At 42.6% G+C, this 19,349-nt stretch overlaps 1 protein-coding gene across 1 annotated transcript; it reads left to right on the top strand.

The window, feature by feature from the left end:
- Positions 1 to 5,436: 5,436 nt before the first annotated feature.
- LOC132788994 (mucin-2) lies at positions 5,437 to 19,321 on the top strand. Its single transcript, XM_060796711.1, is given in 7 exon segments — positions 5,437 to 5,943; positions 12,034 to 12,114; positions 13,994 to 16,437; positions 16,439 to 16,999; positions 17,001 to 17,405; positions 17,478 to 17,998; positions 18,058 to 19,321. Coding segments are annotated over 5 exon segments (4,755 nt in total). The 5' UTR covers positions 5,437 to 5,943; positions 12,034 to 12,114; positions 13,994 to 14,004; the 3' UTR covers positions 18,893 to 19,321.
- The last annotated feature ends 28 nt before the right edge of the window (positions 19,322 to 19,349 follow it).

The raw sequence follows: 19,349 nt of genomic DNA, 5'->3' as shown, positions 1-19,349 counted from the left end.
ACTAATTTCAATGCAAAGTTATGTCAAAATAAGTAGATGCACACACTCGAAACATTAACGAAATTTCACTTCGATTCGAATGTTTCGATGATTCGTCGATGCTTTAGTTAAAGCAATCGCAAGCGCACCCACAAAACAAAACAATGAATGAAATGCTGCACTTGAGATCATCACAGTGACAGGGTGAAGCAGCTGCGGAAAGTGTTGCAAAATATGTATATCTGGATTTTGGGACTGGGGCTTGGCTCAGTTTTTTGACCCGACTCTAGCACGATTTTCAATGAATTTGCGTGACTTTTACTTGCCGCATGCCGCAGCGTTGATCTATGGAACTGTGAATTTGGCTGGACAGCCAACAGCCAACACTCAACAACGAGAAGCAGCAAACAGCAATTGTCATCGTGATCTACTCACACTCGTATTGCCATTTTCAATTACAATTTCAATTTCCGGCAGGCACGTAATCGAAATTACATTTTTATATTTTTTTGGCAGTGAAATTTGTTGTGTGCAAGTTTTAATGCTTTTCTCATCGAGTTTTAATTATTTGCCCAAAATCAAAGACACACACACACACACACTCGCACGCTTATTAGCTTTCGCTATAAGTGACAGGCAACAGGTAACATCAAACAGGTAACACAGCAATGAAGTACCAGCTAAGCTAAGCTGTTTACTTACTGTTCCCAGTTGCAGTTCCATTTCCACTTGATTCACACATTGTTGAACCTACTTACAATTAACATGTCAGTCCCAATTGAAGACCACTCCAAAAGCAAAGCAAGGCAAGAAATGTGTGCGTAAATACTGGAAAAGCTACGAACGAAACTGAGTTCGAAATTGAAATCGAAATTGAAATTGAAATGCGGTGCAGTCGCTGCAACCCATCTAGGGAAAGGAAAGTGAAATTATACCCCGCACCTTGCGCTTGCTATGATGGCTTTTCGATTCATTTGTTTTCAATTTCATTTGCTGTCTTCGAATATATTTCTAAGGCCTTTTAATACGCCACATGCATAATTATTATGCACTCACATAAACACTCACACTAACACACTCAGCACTCACATTAAACACTCAGACAATCACACACTCACAAATTGGCGGCACTGGTACAAGGCCTATGCTATGAGATATTACGAGCATTCAGTGAAATTGAAAATCATTTTGAAAGCGCTTAAATTATTTGCTGCCCCGACAAAACACACATTCCATGCCACCGTTTACGTTCAAAGCAAATGTTTTGCCACAGTTTTCTGGTCAACATATTACAAAATTTTAATTGCAACCAGGCTACAATGAAAACTGGCCAACGGACAACGGCAAACGGCCAACGGAAGCGGCAATACTCTCAAATAATACTCTCAACCATTGTGTATAATTAAGAACTGTATAAAGACGAAATAACCAAAAATTGATTGTACAGTCTTTCTTCAAGACTCATAAAACAATTTAAACAAAATACGGATATATAAACAACCGAAAAATTTTTTTTATGTTAACTAAAGAAAATGTTGAATACGTACATAAAAACTGAGTATAGTTATAATTATTTTCAAATGTAATAGAAAAAATAAGAATGTTAACTAAATATATTTTTTTTAACCTTTGACATAAAAGAGAATAAACAATGAATTACAATTTTCTTGTTATCTTAAAGAGAATTATTAAAAGTATTGCAAATTTTACTATACAATTTACTCTTCAACCATAAAACAATTTAAAGAACTCCTTAAGCGTTCTTGAATTATTTTGAAAATGTATTTGATCAAAAAAGATGTCTTACCGAATACATTATTATATGTCATAAATATTTTTATAAATCATAGATTATTTGTTAATTAAAAAAACATTAAAAACAATGTTGTTGTTAAATACCACATCGTTTTTGTAAATTAATTGTACAAACGAAAACTTTCAAAAAAATACAATTTAATTAGAATCTTAAACTGATTGTATCTTCTCTATAAATTAACAAGGGAAAAAGTGAAAGATTTACTTATTCTAAAATATACAAAATAGATCAAAAACGATCGTTTCGTAAATGTTCATCATTATATTGAACATATTATATATTATTTTAATTTTGTCTACAAAAAATAATGTTTAAATAAAGACAATTCTACTAATATCGTAAAATACACCAATATTTTAACTGAAATAAAATTAATTCTATTAAATTGAAAACCATGCAACAAAATCAACCCTGAAGCCAACTTTACTCTTTGTTAGTGTATAATAGTGAGCACGAAAGGTAAATAAATATTTCGCTAACCCAAATCTGAAAACATAAGGAAGGAAACCAACAAATCTCCAGCCGCTTGGTGCCTAATGTGGTGGCTCTTGTTGTGCTGCTCCGCATGTGATGCCATGTGCGGTGTCTCTGGGGCGCACTTGTAATCGTAATCCAGTTTACACAGCAGCAGCAGCAGCCACAGATTTCGACCACATTTGACCAGCAGCAGCAGGAAGTGTTTCAAGAGTCCCATATACACTGGTGCATATACGGCGATCCACGGGCATTTTTGGCACCAGCAGCCGGAGGGGAAAACGTAACGACAAAAAAGTAGTTTTAGCTTCTTGTGCCTAAAGAAAATAATAATAAAAATTGCAGTCGGCACTCGCGATGTCTCGATGCGTTGTCGATGCGTCGTCTCCTGTGCCGAATCTGGTCTTGGCCAGTTGCCAAGTTGCGTAATAAACGTCAGATTTAATGTGGCAGCAGTGCGTCTACCTGCGTCATTGTTGCATCAGCGAACAGACACCGCAAGTCGCAAGTGATGTTTATAAATATTAAAATTCTACAACGGACTCGAAATAGTCGAGCAAAACTGCGACACATTATTCAATTAGGTTAGTTTGACGATGGTGGGAAAAGTTAACCGAAAAATTTGACTTGCATATTATGCAAATCTTGTTAATCTTTTTCCGCATACGAGCCGAGCTTGGGAAAAGCAGCAACCAACATAAAGGGGGGGCTGAAGGTCGATTTGGCGCGGCACTTGACGTAGACTACATTGCTATTATTTCAGTTGTTGTTGTTATTGTTGTTCCGTTTGTTGTGGCATTTGGCATCGCCTTGGGCGTGTGAGCCGGCAAAACAACAACGAACTCTGCACATGCAACGACAACACCAACGACAACGAACTGCAACTGGCAAATGGAGAATTACCAGACGACTGAAAAACACCTGTGAAAAGGTCAACTTGACTTTAATTGCTGATCACGTTCGATTCTCAGTTGGCAGCAACGAGAAAATGAAAGTGCTTGATTCTAGAGACAATGAATGGACTTCGATCCGCATAGATCCGCAGCGGAAGTGACTGTAACGCTTGAATGCCCACCGAGACCCGTACATCATCAACGTCTATAGGCCCAAAAATTAATCACCTGCATAACGCATAACTTTCAGCTGGAAAGTGACAAGCAATCCTCCTGGCTGCTGCTGTTGCTGGCACCACCCATAACTCAAGTTACCAGAGTCGCCGCTCGTTCGTTGACTTTTACTTTGCGCATTCTCTTGACAGGTTTCGAAGAGGTTGAAGAGACAACTTTACTCCGTTAGTTACTCGCAATTTGACAAATTCATTTGCATACACAACGTCTAATATTTGCCATCTGTACTATATGCTAATTAACTTCATTTCCACGATCCATTAAAGTCTCAGTCTCAGTCTGAAAACAATTGCAGCTGCCTTCGAGCGGAAGTTAGCCAAAAATCCAAAGTCTGAGAATCTTTTAATTACCTTATAGAAAATCTTCAACAAAAACACAAAACATGCAAATAACGTTTAAGGCCAATTCTTGACATAACAAAGAAACGATAACGAGCCGGTAATGAAGGTTGTAAACGCTGGGCAAACACTGCGTATGAGTAACTTCGATCTTTTGTATCCATTGTACGCAACAGATTTTCCCTCGTGCTCGACATAATTCATATAATAATACAAAATCAGTTCTAGGTTATAATAAAAAGAGTTAACAGTGTTCTACCTATAACTCTTATAATATTGGACAACTTCCCACATTTGATACAAATAATTCATACAAAAATACAAAATCAGTTCTAGAGTGCTATAAGAGTTTAAATTACTGTTATACCTATAACTCTTTCAATATTTTGAACATGGATAACTTCCTATTTTATATACATTTGACAGATATAAAATAAACCATTTTTTGTTGTCTAATTCAAATTATGAATTTCGTTTTTATGTTCAAACTTTATTTTCTTAATTCAATGAATAATTTAAAATAAGCTGTAAATTATAAATAAAATAGGCTGTAAATTATTTTAAATTGTTTTTTGAATTCTGAAAATAAATAAAGTTAGAACGTTAAAACATAATTCACTTAAAAAGTTACAGCTTTGCCGGAACAGAATTCATTTTTACTTAATTAAAATGTATTTAAATTATTATTTTATTGCTATAAATTCAAATTGTTAAGAACCTTAGCTTCAAATTTAAAATAGAAAAAAACTGAAGCTATTAAATTTTACTGCCCTTCGAAATCTGTTCTAAGCCAAAGACATTTTAAATACTGACTTACCCTGATGAATTTCGTAGATAATTGGCGGTGCCCTCGGCAAGGGTCCGGCAAAAAAAAAGCACAGAAAAGACTGAAAACAATTTAATTTAAGACTCGCACACAATGGAATTTATGTAACAGCAGCAACAGAATGAAGTCGAAAAGCGTGGGCGACCTTGAGAGCGAATAGTACAAGCGAGTACCACATGCCAGCTAAAGCCAATTAAAGCTTGATATACGGATCTATGGCATGGCAATGAGTCAATATTATAAGTGCGAGCCATAGCAAAATAGTTTAAGATATACAATATGCAGAGGCAATAGGCGGCACTCTTGGCACATGATTCATGGGCTGCAAAACTGCAATTGAGCTAAAAAAAAATGCGCTTGCACCTAATCGATTTTCTCAGCAAAAACTCGGCGACAATTGCAAAACTTGTAATGAGAGTCGGCGACTAGAAGTAGAGATGGGGACTGAGATATGTTTATTGCGCTGAACTAATTTGCATTGCTTGTGGCTGCAGCAGCGCATCGGAAAGGCAGAACATACTGTACATACGAGTTCGTTGCCTAAGTCTTTTGTTTGCGAGCAAACAACAAACTGCAGACGCGACCACAAAATACCCGTTGTACTCGCTGTTAACCACATGTGTGTGTGTATGCGAGACTATTGCTACAATTTTTTTGTTTTGTGGTCAGACCAAAAGCTGCAGCTACAAATTTTAAAAGCCACTTTACTCGCGCAGTCGACGTTGACGTCGCTGTTGCTGCCAGCGTCGAAGTCTCTGCCTCTGTCGCCGCTATTGCCGTTGGCGTTGTCGCGCGCTGAAGAAAACCAAACCACAAACCACTCTTACTTACTTTTGGCCACAGACGCTTTTCATTTCTTCAGTCTGTTAACGGCACGCCAACGATGCAGACGCGTCCGCTCCGGCAAAACTCAACTCGTATTTAACTGTAACTGCAAACTGTAACTGTAACTGTATCTAGTGCACAGTGGTGCCAAAGTCAAAGTTTTCGGTGTGTGTCAGTTGTCTAAAGTGCGTGTGCTTCCTGATCCCGAGCATTGCAGCTCGTTTGTTTTCTATTGCTGTTGTTAATAAGTTGTTGTAGTACCTTCAACTGGAAGATACATACAATAACCTCAAGTATATACAAAAAGAAAATAATAAAAATAACAGCTAGTGAAATTTTTTGTTAAACGCGTTCATTGCACCGCTCATTGGCTCAACGGATTTCTCGACGTCCCCTTCCCCGCCCGTCGCGCCGTCTGACGCGCCCCTCGATCGTCGTTCGCCGTCGACTGCTAATTCCGCAAATTAAACAAAATTAAAACATTAATTGAGCCAAAGCGGTGAAAGAGAGAAATAGCATCAGCCGCTGCCCACTTGCAACAATTTAAGCTGTGTAGCGGTAAGTAAGCTGTTGCCGCAGCATAGGAAGCTGCCAAAAAAGGCAAATAGAAATTTATCAGCTAAGATCCACACACAAACACACACATCGATTCACACACACTTGTGGCTATTCGATCGACTCGTCTCTGAGGCAATTTGCTGTTTATTTTCACGCTCTAATTATTTGGAAATCTTTATATATATTTTGTTTTCATCTTCAGCACTAGCCAAAGCCAAAGTGGCATGCAATTTCCATTACGAGTCTCTGTCAATAATGAACACAGATTTATGTTAAAGATCGTCAGTCGCCCAGTTTAGCAGTCAGTAAGTCAAGTCCAGTTTGTTTCTCTGTTGGTCTCCAACGACCCAGAGATGACACAAAGCGTCATAAAAATAGAGATCTAGCGGTTGAATGGTCCATTCTTTGTGGGCTAACCCAATTTTCACTAGAGTGAAATTTTCGGTGGAAAAGTGAGTGAAAGAAAAGTCTTGTTTATCTCTCAATTTACATAAAGTAGTTTGAAGAGGGGGAGATTGAGAGATAGGAGACAAGGGGTGTCCACGCTCCACACTCTTCACGCTTTACACTCGAATGACAAACGATGGCGATGGCAACTTATTTTCGCTTTCAATGGGCCAACTATCAACATGGCCAACTATCCATCTAGCAATGTGTGTGGCATGCCCATAACGAAACTAATGTGCCGCATTTCTTGTCATTTCGGCTTTTACCTGCCCCGCTCAAGTAGCAACAACTACGGCACAGCAAAAAAAAAAAGCGAAACTTGCCTCACATTTCATATGTACACTAAATTTGTTTGCTCACATACTATTTATATGGCATTTATTTTTATTTTTATTTTTTACTAAATTTATTTCATGTTTTTTTTCTTCTGCGCTTTGTTTGTGGCGACGTTTTGGAAATTAAATACTTTCTAATTACAATAAACGCAGGCAACGTTTTTAGCCTTTGGCAGTGGCCGAAATCACGTAGCCGACGTGTTGGCCAATGCCAATAAAAAAAAAACAAACAAAAATGCCAACAAAACGGCAACAACAAACCTCGCGAAAGTGTCAAGAAAACAAACCGACAGACCGACAAAACTCAGACTCACTTTTTCTTTATTGTCATATGTATTTTTATGTGTGGCGCTTGATGAGTTTATTTCTCTCTTTCAATCGCATTTATTGACAGCCACTGTGCCAATCCATAACTTTTTTGCCCCGCCAGACAAGCCTCCACGGCCCATGCCCTTGTCCCATTCCCATTCCCATTCGCAGTGTGGCGCGTGCCGCATTTCATTTGAGTTGAGTTTCCAAACGAAAGTGAAACGTGCAAATACCTCTGCATAGTCACACAGACACACAGTTGGGGCTCCAGCCTTAACTGTTTGCCCATTACCCAATGCCAGAAGCTACTCCTCTGCACGTGCCCGTCGTGGTCGCTTGGTGTGGTCTCTTCGCGAGACTTCGACAGCCGCAAATAGCTGCAATTTACTTTGGCTATTTATTTGAATTGCCTCTGTTGTTGGTTTTATGCTCTCTCTCTCTCTCTGCTCTGCATCACATCGGGGTGCTTGCTAATTTGTTAAAAAGTTTGTAGAATACTCAAACTGGAACTACAAACTGCCAATTTCATTTACATTTCAACTTTAATTAGCACTCCGATTATGCAAGTTCGCTTTTTCTTTCAAAACATGTAATTGAAATTTACCGAGGCGACAGTCAAGCAGCTTTCCAAGAGACATCACTTTGAATATTCATATTTCTTTTTACATTCACATTTCATATTCATGATTTAATATTTTTTTTATAGATAAACCATATCTTAGTCTATAATCTCAACGGGGGCCATCCATTTCCTCTTTACATGCTTTCTGCTATTTAGTTTTCGAATCGCTCGATCAGCACAACATTTCTGGGTCAGTAGCTTGCAGCTGGAGTGCTCAAACAAAAGACTTAAGACACAAACTTCCTAGAAATTGTTCAACACCTTGTCGATGTTTTGGTCTTCACTCTGTTCTCTGGTCTATCGACTTTGTCATCTCTCCGCTGCTTCTAGTTTTCGTGTTGTTTAAACAAGCGAACAACAACTGTGAAAAGTACATTCAAAACAAAAGACCTAAGACACAAACTTGGTAAACAAAGCTGTGCACTCCTGATCCACTTCTTCGGTTTTCTCTTTCTGTCTGTTGCCTATTTTAAACATGGAATAACTCTTGTCTCTACATCCAAAAGCAACAAAAGACATGTCAGCGCATAGTACAAAATTACATCAGAAAACAGAGTTAAGACATCAGTAAATCTGCTTTAAAGTTGACGCATCGCTTGCTCTAAAATGTATGTATATAGTATAATAAATATACTAAGCAAATACCGCACAGATCAAACATCAAGTACGGCGCACAAAATAAATTCAATTGTCGCGCCAAAAGCAAACAACAAATTCAAATGACCAATGGTTGTTGTAATTGTTGTAGCCGCAGAGCATAAATCGTGATTTGCCGCTGCTGCCGCAGTTGCAGTTGCAGTTTGTCGTTGTAGTTGCAGTCTGTAGTTGCAGTTGGCCCCGGGGTGCATTTAAAGCGAGTCGAACGTCGCGACTGTTCGACAGATCAACAGATCGACGGTTGATTAGTCACACAGCATCTCAGCCATGTCACAAGGCGACCAATTTAGATTTCTAGACCTGACTCTAGAGTCGAAGTCGTTTCTGTGCCTCTGGGCCAGACAGAAAACAAGTTGTTGTCGCTGCGTTTTGCCCCCTGCAATATTTTCTCACAGTCACACTTCGTGGCCAGCGTCCGTCCGCTGGATGTGGATTGATTGCTAATGTGCATCTGAATCTAAATGGTATCTAAATGCAGCAGTTTTGTTCGTCGTTTATTCAGATTTGTGACCTGAGTACTGAGCACTCATTGCATAAGCCGAACAGAAGAATAAAACACGACAGCACAACTCACTCACTCAGTGAATGAAGCACAACACACATTTTCATTGCAATTTTTGCTTTCTTCAGTTGCTCCACTTGACTTGCCACACAATTGGGGGACGGAGAGCAGCTTGTCTTGGCTTTTGTTTTGTCAACCTTAGTTTATTAAGTACAGTAGTAGTTTTAATGTTATTACTGTTGCAGCTGTGCTTTTGCAATTGTCACATTGTTGTGGGCCTGTTTGGCAACCGCAACCGCAACCACAACCGAAGTCGAAAGCCGAAAACTGAAAACTGAAAACTGAAAAATCAGGGGAAGGTAATTAGTTGGTGTTGCGCATCTTTACGCAATTTGCTGTGAAATCAATCAGCCGCCGATAAGAAACCCCTCTTTAAAAAGCGATTCCAACAATTTGAGCAAAAATTTAACTGTTGCCGCCGTGTCCATTAAGCGATAAACATCCGCTTTGTTTGGTGGGTTGTGCAATGCAAATTATATTTATCGATACGATTTGTAGCTACAAAACTATTTCTGCACAAACGTTTTGCGCATTTCGTGGTCAATCGACCATACAGTTAGGAATGAGAGAGATAGAAAGAGAAAGCAAGAGTGAGAGAGGGGCTTCGATTGATGGGGGGAGTGACTACTGTAGACATGTTAGCACGCACTTTCCGCTTACGCCCAAAGCACTTTCGCTTTCAAATGCAAAAGCGCTCAAATAAATGACTCAACTGAACTCGAATGAAATTTCGATTTCCAAACGTCACGATTTGTGATATGATTAATATCAATTTCATTTTAATTAATTTTAATTCAATTTCGCGCAAGCTATTTATTAAGTGTTTAATGCTTCATATTAATCAGAGATATTGTTAATTTGTCAGACAGTCAAGCTCATAAATAAAGAGATAGTAGAGGCATTAAATAAACACTTAAATTTACTGCCAGTTGTAATCCAATTTAGTATTTTTCAAATTAGCTCACCAATTTTATGTTTATTTTTATTAACAACAGCAAAAGAATTCTAAACATTAATCTGCCATTGTCTTACGCTATGCTGTAAGCTGTGGGCGTTTCATAATCGACTTTCTAAACGTTGCTTAGGTAATGTTAATGTTTTGTTAATGGCCAAATGCGAATGCAAGACAACCCTCGTGGCCCATAAATTCTTGAGGTTGCGCAAGCGTCTGCCTAACGAGGCGACTCATATTTGGTTTCTGAGCAGGTGTTTGGCTCATTTGGAAAGCAAACAAAAATGAAAGTTTTTGCCTCGGGCTGCGTGAAATTTACATTTCGTTTAATAATTTCAAGCATTTCACGTTTCTGGTGTGCGACGCCGCATAAAATTTGAGGAATTAGTCTAAAACCAAAAACCAAACGAGAAACATCACATTTTGGCGCCCAAATTGGGCTGCCTTCAACCATGGCATCAACACGCCCCTCAACACAACAACAACACAACTCAACAACAGAAAAAATGTAAAATTCAATGAATTTTCCGGCAGGCAAACAAGCTGCCGCCTGCTTACAGCTCTCTGCGCAATGCGCATGGTGCTTTGGGGCTTGGGGCACTGGCCAGTAATTTATTTTTTTTTTATTTTCGGAGTGCCATAAAATGCATTTCATTGTGGCTTTCGTTTTCATTGGAGTTCAATGGCATTGGACTCTCGGGCGGTGCATAAATTTAGTGTCTTGTCGTTGCCCCTTTTGGCCTGACAGTCGACGGGCCCAATAATAATATTGCCATAAATTTGCCTATACCCAGAGCTGGGCGACAGCTCCGCCTGAGTAATTGGCCCCCTTTGAAAATAGAAAACCCAAGATAAGTTTGCAAATTACAAATTTAGATTGTTTTTTTGAGGAAAGATAGTTACAAATCTGGAGGAGGAATGTGTAACGACACAACATAATACTCGTCGTTAGTCAGACAGTCGCTGAGCTAGTTAGTTCGTTCAGTCGCACGTGTGATACGTATACTTAATATGCCGACGCATTTCGCAAGTCAAATGGAAAACTTCATTAAAATGCCAACTCTGGTTTCTGGTATATATTTATGTTTTCTGTTTCTTTTTTTCCGCTTGTGTCGCAGATTTATTGTTGCGTTGTATTTCAATTAGTCTGATCGTCAATTTGGCAATTGGAAGTTTGAAATTGACTCATAAATTAGGCACCTGGGTCAACAAGCAACGCGGCATATTTTTCGAGAGCATTGCCAAACATTGCCGTGCAGCCTCCAAGCTGCAATGCGTTTGCCATTTGCGATTTGCTCTGATAATTTCAGTTAGTTGCTGTTGCCGTTTGCTGTTGAAGTTGAAGTTGCACTTTGGAGCTAGCTTTTTTGTATCTCAAATACTATAGTATCTTGTCTAGAGTTCCACACCCAAGAGCAAGTCACAATTGTAGCTGCGGCTGAAGCCAACAAAGCGTGGCCTAAAACGAGACAAAACAACGAGGCGTTGATTTGCGGCCCAAAATGCAATTAAAAACTTAACTTTACTATAGTATGGTATTTGTATTTGTTTTTAAAGTTATTGTTGGACGTTTGGCAACAGCAGCGAGAGAGAAGGTGTTAGTTAACTACTTACTTAAAGTACATTAACCGCTCATGTCCATCATTATTTACATATTTATACTCTAACTTTGAATACAGTTTGAGTTGGGCTAAATTTAGCGACAGCATAGTAAATGCAACATAATGAAATCAAAGGTGGATTTTATATGGTACTTTTAAAACACGAAAATAAATAAATAATACAATTATTTTGACAATTCAGAAACATATTTAAATTGTGCGACAAAACTATTTTTGAGAGAAATTAAAAATTATATTGAAATACAATATGTACAATTCAGAAACTTATTTAAATTCGATCATCAAACTATTTTTGAGAGAATTTAAAATTGAAAACCCACTGTGATTATATTTAAAATTGAATTTACATTTCAATCTACAGTAAAGTGATTTACATTAATCAATTACAGCAATTGACATTTTTAACAGCAATTTTACTATTAGAAATATGTGTGGTAGCAATATTTGAAAATGAAGTCAGCAACTTTGAGAAGCAGCAAGAGTATTCCACTTGAGCATCTTGTTTGCTTGCTACTTTACAATTATTTTGCAATTGTTTTCAACACCAAATACAACATTATTTGCATATTTTTTTCTCTTTGCAGTTTCCCAAAATAAACTCAGAAGAGGAGGCAGTAAAAAGCGGCAGATATCTGTTTCATATATTGTTGTTGCTGCTGTTTATGGTAAGTCGCTTTTGAGGCCGTCACTGGTAATGCGGTAATGCCTCGCCTCAGTCTCAGTCTCTGAATGTGGGCGTGTCAAAGCCAACACACCCAAGTAATCAACACTCAACTACTCACACAAAGCACTATCGATGAGGCAATGTCAATGCCACAAATAAAAATGTATATTGCGTCGCAATTGAATTGAGGCAGGAGGAGATCTTTCAACTCTCATCTGAAACGGATTCGTAAGCCGCTTAGGTTTTTTTGGAGCATGCCCAAAATGCCGCTAGCTGATTGTTTGTTGCCTGTGGTCATTGTACATACATCCGGCTGGCGATTGGCCAAGCGAACAGCCGACAACTGCAATTAATTCAAGGCTACATCGAAACGAAAAAAAAAACCAGTTGGAACTTTCTTCAAGATTGCCAGATGTGTGCTGATCATCGGCCCTGCCGATGTAATGAAAGGGAAATGCACTTTGCGCTGGCCGGGCTCTCAAGAGTTACATGACAGTCACAGTCAGGGCATTGTCACATTTCACTTTCGTTGAAAGGTGCAGTTGCCGAGTTACAGTACAGTAGATATATATACACAGATAATGTTTGAGTGCATCTACATAATTTCAAGTGCAGTGCCGTGGCTCAGTCGGCCCACACTGTAAGCAGCCGGGTGTGACAACGGGTTTGACTGCGCTCCTTAACGAAAACCAAACCAAAAAACCAAACTGACCGCAAGTGCGTCTAATTTCTACTATTTGCTTTGCCAGCTATGTTTCTCTCTCACTCTCTCTGTAGTTGTGCCGCTCTAGCTGCTCAATGAACTTTCTTCTTTCACTGGGCCACCTGCTGAAGACCTGCACGATTTGCTCCAGCTTTGCTCTTGCATTGATTCAGGCTCTTTGGGGGCCTCGAGTTCCGTTTTTAGCCGCTGTTACGATATTTCGCATTATTTTTGTTATTTTTATTTTCGCAGCTTTTGCTTTCGTTTAACCCATTTAATGCAACGCTGTGGTCAGTTGGCTTGTCTGGTCTCGGGTCTCTGGTCCGGTTGCTGTGCTGTTGCTGTGGCATCCGTTATACTACAAGCATGTGCAATTTCGCATTTCACAACAAACGGCAACAATAACAGTACTAGCACAACACACACGCACAGCCAGACAGACAGAGACAGCAAACGTGTGAACCAGAGAGGGAGAGAGAGAAAGAAAGAAACATTTAATGCAGTGGAAAAGTGAAAACGAAAGTGATCAGCGATGCAGTTATCCAGTTAGTTGATCAGTTGCTGATTCCATCCAGTCATCCTCAGCGCTGGCCAGTTGACTTTCGTTTTGTCATATTGTGAGTGAGTGTGCATGGGCATGTATGTGTGCATGTGTGAGAGTGTCTGCCTCTTGTTAATGATGATGCAATTAAGTTGCCCAGCCAAGACATCAATTTTCCATATGCAAAATCATACTAACCACAATGAGGAAATCAATGGACAGTTCAACGGTCAGTCAACGTTTGCCTCCCCCCCCTCGCGACTCGCTCTCCCCTCTGCGAATGATCACAATCACGATCATATAGCATTATCGATCATTTGATTATAATGGAATCTCTGGCAATGATCAAAAGTGGCAAGCAAGTGCGCCGATTATGGCAATTTGGTGGCAGTTATGGACCGTTAGCTGGCCATTTAGTAAGTTGCACCACTTGCAGCTGGACAAACCCGCTTCATTTGGCCAAGTCCAAGACCGGCAATCAGCTAACGCTAAGCGTTTAACTTTTGCTGGAGCAACCTTTCACCTGCTAACTGGTTTCCGTTTCCAGTCTAGTTTAGTTGACCTTCTGCAATTGCACGTGTCGCTCTCAAACTGCATTCTAACAAAGTACACTATATCTTTTTATATTTTCTAAAGGCATTTCGGCTATGACGCGAAGCATGCAACTATTCGCCATTAGGCTGGGACTCGTCCTCTTGGCCACATCCAGCTATGCGCAAACACAACAGGAATCTAACTCGAAATGGTCACGGCAACTGGAGTCTGTGGGTCCCTCCGATACGGATTCCCTCGACTGGGTGCCACTCGCTCAGCCGCTAGATGAGAGTGGCAAGGACCGTTCCGGCAATGGACGTGTGCTCACCTATTCGCAATCCTTTCCGCCCAGCGCACGTTTCGGGGATCTGACCAAGCCAACTGGCTCACAGTTCGACTTCCCTTATCAGTTCCAACGCTACCCTAACGCAGCCGGTGCCCAAGCATTGCCACTACGTCATCAGGGACCACCACCACCGCAACTGAAGGCAACCGCCTCACAGGAGCCCACCTCACAGTCGTTCTTCAAGTTCGAGATGCCCTTCCATAATGAGGCTGGACAGCCACAGTCTCCGCCCACGCTGCAGACTGGCTATCAGATTCAACACTCCTTTGGCTCTGGTGGTACCACTGGCTTGAGTGCTCCCTCCTCGATCTTTAGCCCTCCCTCGTTGTTCGGTCAGCAGCCACAGCAGTTCTCGGATTTCGCAGCGCTGCCGCAAAAACCCTTCGCCCAGGCCTTAAGCAAACCTCTGCATCAGCAGAACTACGTTCAGGACTCGCTGCCTGTTAAGTCACATGGCAAACCGTTGCCCACCCAGGCATCGCTGCAGAGTGTCACCCCTCAAGTCTTTCCCGTCGATCCCGAGCCAGAGACAGTGTTTGGTTTGAACAAACCCGCATCGCAAGCTGTGGGGGCCGCCTCAACCAATGCGGGCAACTCGCAGCAGGAAGTGCAGTTGCTCTATGTGCCCTACGACACGCTCTACAATCAGCAACGTCAACCACAGAGTCCATCCTCCTCTGGCTTGGGAGCGAGCAGTAGTTTCGATGTGAACAAGTTCAATGTAAACGGCGGTCTGCCCGCAGTTAATCCCTATCAGATCAATCAGTTCTACACACAGGATCCCAGTGTGGGCAACAGTTTCTTTAACGCCGGCACCACATCACGTCCAAGCACTACAACATCACAACCACAGCACATTTTCCAGAGCTTTGGCCAGCCACAACCGCAAGCGCAACCGCAGTTCACAACCGCCAAACCCAAGCCAAAGGCCCATCAACCACCTTTAGCTATGTTCCTGCTGCGTCCCAACTCTCGACCCACTCAGTCGGATGTGGTTGCTGCTCTGCGCAGTGCTCACAGCATCTCTGTTATTGATGCACCCACCAAGCAGACACCCGAGATCTTCGTAGGCCCCGCTGGCATGCCGATTCCCGAAGGTTATGTCAAGTTCGATCTCCCCTATCTGTCGCAATTGACGCACTCGCGCGACCTCAATGATGTTTCCTTCTTTGTGGCGCCTCTCAGCTATCGCACACCCAATGGCTTCAACAAAATTCTGCTACCCGAACCTCATGTAGGCTCCATTGTCATCAATCGGGCCAAGGACATCCAAGAGTTGGTGCAACCCCAGCAACAGCCAAGGCCTCTGCCGCAACCTGTTCGCTCTCAACGTCCTTACACTCCACCAGTGGCCAGCACACGTGATCCATTCGAAACCTCGACCCAAGCTCAGCGAGTGACAGCCAGTCCCACGCCCACCAGAGGCAACAAGTTTAGCTACTACTACGTGCAAGACGGCATTCAGGAGGTCAACTCTCCCAAGCTGCCCGCCAAGCAGGAGCGCCACAAGAAGAAGCGTCCACAACACGTGCAGCAGCCCGTTGAGCAGGCTGTTTATCGTGCGCCCGCCAAAACGCAGAATCCTTTCGATACACTCAACCAAATTGGAGGCGATGATTTCTTCAGCACACTCAGCACCAAACCCAGCTCTACATCGACGACTTCCACCTCTACTTCGACTACAACTACGTCAACCACCTCGACGACGGCGCCACCTCAGACCCTCTTCACCTACGGCTCTCACCCACAGGTCGAGTTCCCCAGCTCTAATGGCCAACTGTATCCCCAGTTCGACACCGCATCACAGCAACAGCAACAGATACAAGAGCAGCTGCCACGTCTCACCACTCGTCCGCCTACATCTACCACCGAGGAGGAGCAACGGATGAAGCAATACTTCCGCCAGCAGGATGCCTTCCGTCAGCGGCCACAGACCACATCTCCACCCTTTGAGCAGGTGCAATACACGCCAACCTCTTTGGACTTTGATGCACCAGTGCCAACTACACAGAAAACCAAACAACGTGTGACTATCTACACGCCGGGAGCAGTGCCTGTCACGACCTCAGATGTGGGCTACAATGTAGATCCCCAAGCGCAGGCGCCACTCAATCACCGTCCTAGCTACAACCAGAACGAGGTCATCGACGGCCCCAATGTAGAGTATGAGCCCAATCCTTATCATGTGCCCTCCGAGCTTCCCCCCTCTGACTCCTGACATTCCTGGACTGGTAAACAATCTGCAGGAGAAGGATAAGTTGCTCCCCACGACGACACCTATCAGCGAACCAGAGACACGTCCCACACGACGCCCTGTGCTGCGCACTCGCAAACCAGTCACATCCAAGGTTACATCTTCTGTGTCGTATTCGGAGTCGGAGAGCAACACCAAGCAGCCCACACACCGCATACGTCGTCCTTATGGCACCAGGGTCAATTCCGCAGCGGCCACAGGCAGTGGAGACCAAGGCGAGGAGACTGTTACCACCACTCGTCGTCCAGGAACAGTACGTAATCCTCTGTTGCGCAATCCAAATCGCATACGTTACCAACCCACAACCGAGGAGCGTCAGTCACTGAAGGTGAAAACCAAGAAGCACAAGGGCAAAAATGGCAAGCCCAATGAAGATCAGGACTTGGACTATCAACGCGATGTACTTAAGCAGAACTATCCCGTCTTCAAGGCAGCCTCACGGCGGCCAACCAGCCCCACAGCAATTCCCAGCTCCTACGATGTGGGCAATACCGAGGGGCCAGCCTCGGGAGACACAGCAAGTCTACACTGTGACTCCCAGTAACAGCATCGACAACTCCGATCAGAATGTGTACCCAGCCAACCTATTGGAACCTATGCAGATTGCCCAGCACTATAATGAGTTCTCCAAGGACAACTACGGACCGGGCTATTTCCCAAATCAAGAGGATCTTAATCCCACTGAGGCATTTGTGCGCAACGAAGTCAGTCCGATCTTTACGACATTAGCAACCACCACACCATCAACCACAACGACAACTACCACAACTACAGTGAGAACAACCACAGAGGAGCCTGTCACAACAACCACACGTCGTTCTCCCTTCATTCGCCGCAATTATCCAAGAGTGCGCACCACAACTACAACGGAAGCACCATTGACCACAACGACGCCTTCAGAAGAGCGACCTTCGGTAAGCAAATATTAATAAATTGAATTATAATGTTTCTAAATATATTTTAAAATAAATTTATCTTATTTACAGATTCGTTCTCGTCTTCCCCCACGTCGCGTGGTCAAGGTGCGTCAACGCCAACGTCGACCATCGCATCCAGCTTCGTCAACAACCGCACCCGAGGAGGAATCGGAGCCCGTGACCCAAAAGCAGAATCTGCGTAAACTAAGTCGATACAACCAGGAACAGCCCGAAAAGGAGGCAAGTGGGAAAAATTGCCCGCAAGGATACATTTAATATAAGATTATTCCCTTACAGCAAACCCCACGACGCCGCTATAAGCAACCCTTCCAGCTGGAGGGCCAGGAATCACAATGGTCGCCAGCATCGGAGACGGGCAACAGCAACGTCAACACTAATAGCAACAGCTTTAAACCTCTCAATCCCAAATATTCATCAAAAAGCGAGTCTCACAACTTTGAAAATGAACCGGAAATTGTTACGGCTGGTCCAACGAATCAACCGGAAACCTACGAGTTCAACGTAGCTGCCAATCTCGGTGGATCGTCTGGACAGCGGACAACGCCCGCCATTAAGGCACCCAACCTAAAGTAAGTAGTCTGAATATACCAGTGAAATTATAATCTTTATTTTAAAAAATTCTCTTAAGACCTGAAAAATCCTTTGCGGAATTGTTGGAGGAGGTAATGGGCAAGGCGCCCGAAGAACTCGCCACAGAGACGCCCACGAGCAGCACCATCAGCCGTCTTAATAGGCGTGGTAAATGGAAGAAGACTCGCCTCTCAGCTGGCGCCGACAACAATGAGAACTTTGAAACAGCCGAGTCACAGAATCTCGGACCCCAGCTCATCAATTCCCTGTACTCTGCTAGCGAGAAGTCTGAGGAGGCTCAGAAGACCACAACACCACTGACGCCAACGTCAACAACAGAAGTACAGACCACTGAGGCAATAAGTACCACAACAGCAGCTTTGACCACTCCCGAGGAATACGAGGTGACCACCGCCACGACACCAGATGTCACCACAGTTGCCACAACACTGGCCATGAACGAGGACAGCGCGACACGTCGCATGGACACGGCAGCTGATGTGGATGATCTTGACACACAGCCAAGCATCTTTTCAGAGGTACGACAGCAGCTGCACGATCTCTTCGCTATCGATGAGAGCGAGGATGATGCGGTAACAGCTGCTTTGGCTGCGGTTGGCAAGCGGCGACAGGAATATACAAGTATCAAGCGCACTAAGGCGCCATCGACACCTGCAGAGAGCTCCACGGAAGGTCTGAGCGAGGGGCAGGCAGCAACGACGACGGCGACACCCACAGACGGCAAGGATAAGGATAATTTCCACAGGGATCTAATGGAGCATGTGGTCTATGCGACGTCCACATCCACGAAAGTCACCTCCGAGACAGAGATTTGCTACCGCGGACGTTGCATACGTTCCGAGGATCTGCCCGCCAATCACAAGCTGCACTGAGCTCCAGGCGGAGCAATCGCCACATTCCCCCTCCATGTAAATACATAAGGGCAACGATACAGTAATTGGGGGCAGCAAGAAATGGGCGAGTCGAGTGCAACGTAAGCAGCAGGAATCTTCTCGCCAGCCCCCTAAAGTATCGGTTTGTAATTACTTAGCTTTAACTACAATTATTTTCTAAGGAGTAAGAGAACTTAGCGAGAGATAACAGAGCAGCAGAAAGAGAAAATTATACAAATACAAATACAACATACATATAATACTTAAATATTATATTGAACATTCGAATCTTTCGAAATTATAGTAAATATATTAGATAAAATAGTAAACAGCATAGTTTAGAATTAAATTAATAAATAATACCGCATAGTAAGCCTAAGATTTGTACAATATAACAACGACAACTAACAAATAAATAAAGAATCGAAATCGTTATTCATTGTGGTTTCCTGTTTAA

Source organism: Drosophila nasuta, chromosome 3 (genome assembly GCF_023558535.2).
Source record: "Drosophila nasuta strain 15112-1781.00 chromosome 3, ASM2355853v1, whole genome shotgun sequence".
NCBI lineage: Eukaryota > Metazoa > Arthropoda > Insecta > Diptera > Drosophilidae > Drosophila > Drosophila nasuta.
The sequence above is the reverse complement of the archived record's forward strand: the minus strand, read 5'-3'. Positions and strand labels throughout refer to the sequence as shown.